Raw genomic sequence first — 10,036 nt, 5'->3', positions numbered from 1 at the left:
AGTTGGACGTAGCTTGACAGAGACGCAGTGGAAGGCCTGTTGGAGGCCGGGCCCCCTCACTCCCCTGTCGGTCTGCAGTCTTTGTGTTGGAGAGTGGGATCCGGGCCTGCTGCACTCCACAGCCATGCATGTCTCTTATCCATCAGTCCTACAGCACCAAACACATGAGAAGAACATGTTAGAGCTGCACCGGAATCAGTTTTTGCCTTACAACCAGTCAATGCCTCTGTTTCTCTGAGATTGTGAATCCTACTGCAGGATAATTTCACAACTTGCTGACTAACAAAAAACATAAATCATCTTATTCTAAATGTCCAGTAAATGAGTAACTGCCCTGCATGAGTGAGCTATTACAGCATCAGCAAGCAGAGTGTGATGGTGGCTGCTGTGGTATTTTGCCAACAACACTTGCACACAATTTCATGGGATCTGAAATGAATCCAGTTTCTGTCCTGGGAGAAGCTGTTCTGCATCTTTCCTCTGGGGAGTCGCAGACTCTTCAGCCATATCAAACTTCACTGCGGCATGAAATGCAGACACTCTCCAAGGCCGTGTATCTGAAGCCACTAATTACAACTTCCTCGTGTTTTCATTGTCACTGACAGTTTCTGCCACGCCGCAAGGCAGAGCGCTTTGTTTACGATCAGATTACTACTGACCGTGCCATCCTGCAACTTCCCCATTTCTCATGTGCACATGAACAGTTTAGAGTACAATTCCTCTTATTAGCCCACAAAATGTACAAGCTTGCCAAAAGAACTGAATCAGCACAACACTGATTTCAACAACTAACTAATGATGAATGTTTCATTACTAAAGATACATTACCGCTCTAAAAATCATACAAACCATGACTCTATCAACTAACAGCAGCTTCACATTTTGCAGAAGCACATTTTGAACAAGCCTCCCTTTCTCAGGGGTACTTTCGTTTCTTTCTTTCTCAGACTGGATGTTTAGTGAGCCTCACATCTGGATGCCACGTGGGAAACCCTGTGCTTACTGTGCTGGAGAAGCCTGGGCATGAAATTCAGCCTGACCATCAAAGCGTAAGAGGAAAGACAGCTGGAAATGAGGACATCCCGACCTGGCAGGGAAACTAAGATGCTGCTTTAATCCATGCTAAGTCCAGCGGTATCCACTGGCTTTGCATGTAAATCTAATGCATTTCCATGCAAAGATTAAGCCACTTGGAGAATTAGGCCAGTGGTTTTAGTTGAGCCTTGCTGCTTTTTTTCCTCAACACATTTAAAGGATTTACCCAAATCACAAAAAATGATTCTCACTTTAGGAATGCAACTAAAACTTATTTTCAATTTCATTAATTTGATAAATTTGTTGCTTTCGTTCTCAATTACACATTTGGTCGATAATGAAGAGCTGAAATTTGTCATGGACACAGAGCTGCATGGATTAGTCAGTTCAAAGACGGACAGAAAAATAATATGCAACTACTTTGATAATCAATTAATGGTTTCAGTCATTTCAAAGCGAAAATATCAATTTCCTCGTCCCAGCTTCTCAAATGTGAGGATTTGATCTTTAGTTCATCACATATGGTAATATACTGAATGTCTTCAAATAAAATTAACAAACACAATACAAATATCAATGTTGTGCAGCCATGCAGATAGTTTTTGAGATATATGTCTACAGAGTGGCTCCAACACAATACAATCAATGAACTGTTTATTTGTGTTGCTCAAAACACTGAAATTAGGTTGAGCAATGGTGTTATCGGGAAAAACTGGAAAAGTCAAACAAAAACTATCTACTTGGCAAGACACCAAACAAGTATTATCAGATTGACAACTAAAAAAAAACCCTGACCTTGAAAAGGCCACTGTGTTCTCTGATCAGGAACAAACCAACAAACACGTCTAGGATTAGAATCAAACAGCGACCAGCAATAACAGTCCGTCACCGAACTATAGCTGAGGCCGAAAAGCAGCAAACTGACACCTCTGAACAGCAGGTCGTCAGGAAACTCACAGCCCGGGTCACATTCATCTCCTCACAGGGGAGGAAGCTCTGACCCCGTTCAGACCTGAGATTCACATCCGTCCAGAGTGATCCGATCATGAGCGGACTGACTTCCTGCCCAGGGGCAATTCTAACAAGGATAACCCCGTCTGCAGTTTCCCCAAAACTCAGGTTAACATGTTAATATACAGTAATACAGTCCTCCATCCTCCTAGCCATTCCCTTAAAGGCCTCCCAGGATTTATTTTGTGTATTTCTAATGAGCGCGTTAGTTTTCTTTTGTGCTGCAGAACTAGTTTCCCCTCAGTGGCAAAAAAAAGAAGGGAAATTGATTGCATATGAAATTCAACTGCCTCTGAACTCTGCCTTGAACCGTTGACAGTGGTGACACCTTTGACCAGAAGGTTGAAAAGAAAGCCTCCTTGTTCCTCTCAGGAGGGAGCATCGACACGGATTTCCTGTTGAAGGAGTGATACTGAGAGGGACTGTGCAACTCCAACATCATGACTGCAAGAGCTTATCGTTTCCTTGAAGGCTCTCCATTGGATGTGCATCCGTGTGTGAGCAATTCTTGCGCTATCTGCGATACCACAGGAGCAGTATGGAGACATGTTATGTTATTCTTTCTGTTGTCTTTCTTTACGTTTGAAGAATTGATCCCCAGTTACTTCAATTGTAATGGATTTGGCTGCGACGCTGTTTACCCCCGAGTGTGTTTTTCGGACTCAAACACTTCACTTCCCCTTCATCAGCATAGTGGTGGAGTAGAATAGTGTGAATTTTCTTTTTTTTAAGTTTATTGTTAAATAATAGTCCCCATTAGGGCTGGGCAATAAAACAATATCAATAATGACCACAGTATAGTTTTCATCAACGGCAATATAGCAAACATCTATCTATATTGCTTATGTGTTGTGCACAGGGAGGAGGTACAACACTTACTAGATCTACCTCAGACTTGTCAGATGTTGGTCGTTCTTCTGCATAAAAGCAGTAAAGACTAGAGTAGAATAAACCATTCAGTGTCCTAAAGGTGAATGTCCAGCTGCAGCTGCAGGACAAATTGTGAGGTGAACCAGATGTTCAGGTCAGTGCTGTGTGTGTGTGTGTGTGTGTAGACGGGATTATTGTACAGCTGCGAGGCGGAGGCCCAGCCAGCCGCGAACATCTGGCCGGGCTCCATGACGCGTCTCGTCTGCAAAAATGCACCCGAGGGCGGGCAGCCACCAGGTGAGTGACCCGCTGTCAGCGCGACTACACGCGGGCCACCGAGCAGCCTCGTCCCCGCACTGGTTTCCAGTCGCAGGTATCAAACACGCGGGGTTAAATAACAAATGGAGTTCACTCACCGAAATGTGACCAAGAGAGAAAAACACACGTGAAGATTGATCCCAGAAGAATTCACCCAAAAAAAGAAGGGGGGTGGAAACGAAGAGCTCCTCCGCCGCCCTCACACACAACCGCGTCCGGCTCCCGTGTGGAGAACCTGGGGGTCACCGAGGGAACCTCTCCGCCATTTCTCCGGTTCCTCAAACACACAGAAACACAGCGCAGCCTCTGAACTTGTGAAGAAGCGGAGGCGTCAACACTCCGAGGCTGAGCACGAGCGCGGCCACAGGCGGACGATCCCGAGCGCCGATTGGTCCGCCTCCGCCACCAGGGCTCCCATTGGCGGAGGCGTGAAAGGGGCAGGGCCCGCCGCTGTGGTAAAGCGTGTGTTCCTCCTTCGCCCCATCGATTCGTTTACTCACGGTTAAAAGCCCACAGGGGAAATGCAATCGCAGTGTGGGATTTAAAGGGAGAGTTCACCCCAAAAAAGTGCCCTGTGCCGATGGAGGGGAAGTGAAGTGTTTGAGTCCACAAAACACTTTTTGGAAGTTTCAGGGGTGAACAGTGTTGCAGCTAAATCCAATACAACTAAAGTAAATGGTGACCGATTCTTCAAACGTGTAAAAACAGCAGGAAAAACACAACATGCCTCCATACTTGCTGCTGTGGTGTCATCCAAGTGTCTGCAAGCGAGAGGATTCAAATTCAACTCGATTATTTATGCAAATTAGTTTGTTTCGATGCAGGAAATAAAACCTCATACGTAAACAGATACACAAATAATCAGTGACAATCGCTCAACTAAGTTTATACTGGCATATAAAGCAATTCTTCTGAAATGTGCTATTCTGCACAAAGTACTTTTGGTAGTTTGGGTACTTTAAGAATATTTTGTCATTGATGCTTTTGTAAAACCTTGAATACAGGTCTGCTATGATTGTACTGATTATATTCTGGATGTTAATAGGCCTATACTTGTGCTACTGTATTTCTTGTTTATACTACTTTTTATTTCTATCTCTGTCATATTGTTAGAAACATTTCAGATCATTTCACATTCAGTTCTCTGCACAAACGTCCTATGGGGCTTAAACCTGGGCTTTGCCTGAACCACTCAAGGACAGGCAGAGACTTGTCTCTAACCAGCGTTGCCTGCAGGTCATTGTAGGTGAACCGACATGATCCCAGTCCGCGGTCACGTGCAGTCTGGAGCAGACTTTCTTCAAAGACCTCTCTGAATTATGGCTGCGCTCATCCTTCCCTCCATTCTGACCAGTCTCACCTTTAAATACCATTTGAGAAACTCCAAGCAGGCAGGCATGTGTCTTTTACTCAAAATGGCTCCTGTCTAGCTTAGCTCTCAGGTACTGCTGGGATGGTCACCCTCCCAGAGCTACAGAAATCCTCCAGTTAGATTGAGGACTGTATCAGGAAGCTAATTGTGGCATATATAATGTTTATGTCGGATTCAGCAGTGTTATGCATGAGTACATGGTTTTGTTTATGCATGTAAGCTCAACTGATGGCTGGGGAGGGTCCCTATGGGGTATTAGATGTGATGGTGCAAAATTGTCCACAACTCTCACTTTGCCTCATCTATCTTGCCCCTACAAGGTGTTAGGCAAGAATAGGAAATGAATGTAATGCGTTAACAGGAAACACAAAGCAGGTACACAAGTCTAACCAACACATCCTTCTTCTGCTACTTCACAATATCCCAGCAGAGAAAACACAAGCTGATTCAAAGTCAGCTGACGAAGAGATTGTGGGTTTGTGTATCAGTCTATATTATATACTGCGTAATCTCTGAGTGGCTACAGTAATAATGCGTATGAAGTAAATGACTACAATAGTGTGACTACCACTCATAAACAGCAAATAGAATGACCAACATGTTGTCTATATAGTATCCCACTGGTGCTTTCTACCTTAGTGCCACAGTCACTGACTTACTGTATCGCAAAGAGAGAAGATACACTGCAAGGTTTTCAGTAGCTGAAGGTGACACCAGTAGCAGCAGTTATTCAGTCTGTTAAGCTGCACTACATGAGAACCAGAAGTACCTTTTTCATTTTGTCTTTAGCACATCAACATTCACAAAACGTCTGCAGAAATTGGTGTAAATGCGCTTTCTTTCATTCACAGCTGTTAGGTTTCATTTTGTTACAGAGGGAAAAGGTCGGCAAGTTTTTTAAAAAAGAGGACAACGTTTCAACCCATCACCTCTCGGCCCCAACTGTTTACTTGTTATTACATAGCCACTGTAATAAGACTGTCTGACTAATGCAGGTTTAATTGCATGACTGACATATTAGGATATATTACAGCTTTGGAAATCATAAAGCAACAAAGAATAAAAACAACTTAAAGGGCCCATATTTGACACCTTTCTGGGATTTAATTTTAGGTATTGGTTCCCCTAAGATGATATATCAGTGGTTTAAAGTCGAAAAAACTGCAATGTGTATTTCCATGTCCTCTCTCTGGAGCTGCAGACAGAACAGGCGGTTTTCGCCTGCCTCTTGAGCCCCTCCTCTGATTGGCTGACTGCACTTTGAGTGACACGTGACCAGGCCTATCACCGGTCTCATTGTGGTGCATTTACGATGTCTGGCTGTAAACACAGCTGAAAGTCACATTGTTATGTTTGCAGCTTTAGAAAACCAGCCACATATTTACAGTCGGTTACAACAGGATGATTCTGAACGGTAAGTTACACCGTCCTCAGGTTTGTTCAAGTTTTGCTAAGTTTTAGCAGGACAGTTGGCCAATGTAGGAGTAACATCCCGAGTTACAGTACCGAGATTCATAATGGAGTTTCAATACGGAGTAACATAGACGTTACTCCATAGTGAGCACAGCGACACGGCACGTCAGAAGAAATAAAGCGTAACCGCTGGTCTCGAACAGTAACGTTCTTAGGAGGAACGTGCACGGACACATTCTCTTCCTTGCATCCCTCCACGCTGCAGTGTTTCTTCAATGTTGTTTGTTGTGGTTAGCCTGTAGTAGCTAACAAGCTGCTAGCTCAGCAACATGTCTGCTTGGTGTGGCGTTCGGTGTGGAGGGGGGGTGGTGCATACGGGGAGCGGGGGTGATGGGTCGGAGGCTGGACTGGTACCGGCTGGGTGGGTCTGAGAGACGAGTGCGATCCCGAATGACATCATACGGCGGAGGAAGTACGAAATGAGACGTTTAGATAACCTATTTCTTCGAATGGATTGAGTGAAATAGGTCCCTCTGCAAAGGGACTGTTTTCATACTGTGAGGCCACCTACTGACCCCTTCAAGTCATTACGGATAGTAAAAGCCCAGAAAATGTATTTTACACAATATGGGCCCTTTAATAGCAGACTGTCTCTGCCAAAATATTATCTGCTGTGAAATACAAATCAGACGAGTCAGGAGCAAAACAAGTCACTGTTCAAAAACCTGTACTCATGAAAGTGTGCACACGTTGGTTCTGAGTCCAGCTGTATGTACACGACACTGAGTAAATGACAACACTGTGCGTATTTTCACCTTCATTTGAATCATTCAATGAGGCATTTTAGTGATAACCATGTACTGTGAGCCATGGCCAGGCAGCCACTCTGCATCCACTCTGTCAGGACGTTGTTCAGTTCAAGCAGTGATGCAAAATAAAGCAACCAGTCCAATTCTTCACCTGTGGGTCATTTCTGGCCTTTCACAGCGTCATGACTGTTCATCCATCTCTGCTTCTGCTGGTGCAGCGTTCTCCTGTTCAGGGTCACCGGGTAGAATGTCCGCGACCGTCTGGATGAGCTCCTCAATCTGCTCCTCTGACAAACGCTCTTCACTCTCCTCCACCATCTGCACACAAACAGAAAATTAAAGGTAGGGTCAGTACGTTGTTTCTGAAACGTTTTTGGTCTTATTTGTTGAAATGCTCTTCACGTCCCGATAGCCATCAATGATTAAAGGCGTCTGAAAAGAAACAAAGAAAAAGAGCCAGTGTCTGTGGGACCTCGCAAGACTGGCTCTGACTGTATCAAATGATTTGCTGCGTGCACCCTGCCTGTGCACTCACCGTGCATGACCGGACTCTTCACAAGCAGGAGAGACACTCACCGCTGATGCAGAGACTGAAGTTAGTGAGTGAGTCACGGACAAGTCGGCTTCGAGCAGTTGTCAGGTGATGTGCGTCAATGTGTATTACAGGCATATGTAATGGTGACATACTTTCAAAGTGTATCCTGCTCTTGCTAGTTTTTACATATTTATCAGAGTCTGCTAATACAAATTGTGCATCGCTAAAGAATCATTAAAATGGTTAATTTATATATTTACAATAACCATCTAGCAAATGATTATTGAAAGTGGACACTTGAAGTGATAAACATGTCGAGAATTACCACTAGTAAATGATGACACTCACTAGCTGAATTTCCACTGCTGTCTGCGGCCGGTGGTTCAGTAGCTGCAGTTTCTCAGCCCTGATGACAAAGAGGGAAACAATATCATCAGTGTGTATGTGGTATACAGACACACATATTAAATTGCTGTATATCTTATGTACGTTATGTATCTTAAAAAGGTTCTGTGTGTAAGATTTAGGTGAAAGGGATCTATTGGCAGAAATTTAATATAAAATAATCCTAGTGATGTTTTCACGAGTGTGTTTCATCTAAAATGTAAGAATTGTTGTTTTCTTTACCCTAGAATGTATATTTAAATACTTTATATTTACATCAGGAGCGGGTCCTCTCTACAGAGGCCACCATGCTTTTTACAGTAGCCCAGACTGGACAAACTAAACACCTTTTGAGTTTTTATGACAACTGAAGCTACCACAGGTTCTCTTTCATGTTTGGAAGGGGAGGGTGAGGTGAGGGCTATTCAGCTGCAACATGTGACTTAACCACTAGATGTCACTTCATTCTACACACTGAACCTTTAAGTATCAGAGCGATCTTACTGACTTGGTGAGTTTATGAGGCATCATGGTGGTGAGGAACTCTTGGACCACCTCTGGGCTCTGTCTGCTGCAGGGCGTATTCGACAGGTGCTTGAGCGTCTGTGTGGAAAAGCAAAGGAAACTGTGAGCTGGGTTTTTTTTTTTTAAGTGTAAATGTGACACGACAGGGACACCGAGCAGGATGAGGTCAGTGAAGCAAAGGAGAGGACGTTAGCTGACCTCATACATGATGGTGTTTAAGTTCTGCTGCCCAGAGCTGTTCTTGCTCTTCCCGCTCTCCTTCCTTTGTTCCTTCAGGTCTGTCAGGAGTTTGAACACCTGAGAAACACACATACAGACCAAATCTGAAGTGACACAGAAGTATTTTCATCTCGTGACTGGACAGTGCAAAACAACACAACGAGACAGAACACACAAACTCACCTCGTAGTTACTGAGCATAGCAGCGTTGGCGTTTTTCCTGAAAAGAAGACAAATGTATGAGCAGAAAAGTTAATTTGTGACCTTAAGATAATAGTAAACAAATTACGTAATCTCAGATATCAACTTCCTGGACTTTGGAGCTTTTAACCACATCCCTCAGTCCTCGTTCAGTGAGCAGCATTAGCTCAGGTGTAACTTTGGTCCCATGTGGACACCTGAGCCTCCTGTGGTTGCTGAAACAAGACCATGAGATGTGGCTGAAAGCTCTCAAAGATGAATGGTGGACCTTGAGTCTGGATTATATAGACTGCATTAGAAGTAAATAAAAAAAAAAAGTCTTGATAGGAGGTAGACTAATAGAAAGTGATGTGGACACAGGTTAGTGTCATGGTCACTTTTCTTTTCCATTAATATTATTGAAATAATAATAATAATTTCTTCAGTAATATTATCTCTTTGGCCCTTTAGACGTTTAGGTTCTCGTTGATCAGACAGGTTAATCAACAGAATGATAAAACGCTTCTAACATTTTCCCGAAAGCACGAACACTCATTAGAATCCAAAAACACAAGATTTACCACTGACACAGAAAACTGTTTTAATAATAAATTAATTTTCTGTTGATGACAAATGGATTTCTACTGATTTTAAAAAGATATCCCCCTACCCATTAATTGAAGATACCAGCATTGTTAAATAATAGCTCCCATTGGGGCTGGGTAATAAAACAATTTCAAAAGTTATTGCAATATCATTTACATCAAAAGCAATATAATAAAAGTCCAATATATATCCATGTATTGATTAAGTATTGTGCACAGGGAGGAGGTATAACGCATCAAAGATTTATCTCAGATTTGTAAAATATTTCAAAGTGCTTGTGATTCTAATAATAATTCTTGACCTTATCCTCCCTCCCTGGTTCCGATTGTGTATCTCAAGAGGAGTTCGTTGTGTATTAATCATTCGTCTGACCACAAATACACAAACAGGAAACACTAGCCTTATTCCAATAGCTTTATTCTTCTTTTTATCGTGTATTTACTTTTAAGGAAAGAAGCCTGAACATGACTCGAACAGCGGTTGTGACATTAAACTCTCGCTTCCCCACAAACTGAAGCCGTGTTCCCTTCGACCTGCAACGTCTGACTATAGCTTGAACAACAAACAAACACACAGCAGACCACACATGTAGGCATCGTGCATATCGAGTAAAAGTCAATAGATACAAATCTTACACTTCCATTTTGCCAGCCCCGTGGTTTCTGGTTCCTTGTACAAACGCGTCCGTGTAGAAAATGTCGACCGCGTCAAACGTTCCGCCGGCACCAAGCTGTCTTCTTCCTCTTCTTCTTCCTCCTC

General features: G+C 43.2%; 1 protein-coding gene across 2 annotated transcripts; it reads right to left on the bottom strand.

Annotated features, from left to right (window-relative positions):
* Window positions 1-10: 10 nt before the first annotated feature.
* Window positions 11-10,036, bottom strand: LOC118122321 (calcitonin gene-related peptide-receptor component protein). Of its 2 annotated transcripts, XM_035178989.2 has the most exons (7): window positions 9,913-10,036; window positions 8,675-8,711; window positions 8,471-8,569; window positions 8,256-8,350; window positions 7,712-7,769; window positions 6,980-7,146; window positions 11-148 (listed from the first exon to the last, which is right to left on the bottom strand). In XM_035178989.2, exons 1-6 carry the CDS (start codon window positions 9,918-9,920, stop codon window positions 7,009-7,011), a joined length of 435 nt encoding a protein of 144 aa, XP_035034880.1. In that variant the 5' UTR covers window positions 9,921-10,036; the 3' UTR covers window positions 11-148; window positions 6,980-7,008. The 2 variants fall into 2 exon arrangements, with proteins under 2 accessions (XP_035034880.1, XP_035034879.1); XM_035178988.2 differs by lacking the exon at window positions 11-148 and having other exon boundaries at window positions 6,636-7,146.

The sequence above is a fragment of the Hippoglossus stenolepis genome, chromosome 15 (assembly GCF_022539355.2).
Source record: "Hippoglossus stenolepis isolate QCI-W04-F060 chromosome 15, HSTE1.2, whole genome shotgun sequence".
NCBI classification, from domain to species: Eukaryota; Metazoa; Chordata; class Actinopteri; order Pleuronectiformes; family Pleuronectidae; genus Hippoglossus; species Hippoglossus stenolepis.
This window is presented reverse-complemented; position numbering and strand designations above follow the sequence as displayed.

Excerpts from the sequence above, each read along its gene's own strand:
- LOC118122321 (XM_035178989.2), bottom strand. Across the intron at positions 8,570-8,674 it reads CTATGCTCAGTAACTACGAG|GTGTTCAAACTCCTGACAGA; the intron begins GTGAGTTTGTGT and ends TGTGTTTCTCAG. Across the intron at positions 7,147-7,711 it reads CAGCAGTGGAAATTCAGCTA|ATGGTGGAGGAGAGTGAAGA; the intron begins GTGAGTGTCATC and ends GTTTGTGTGCAG.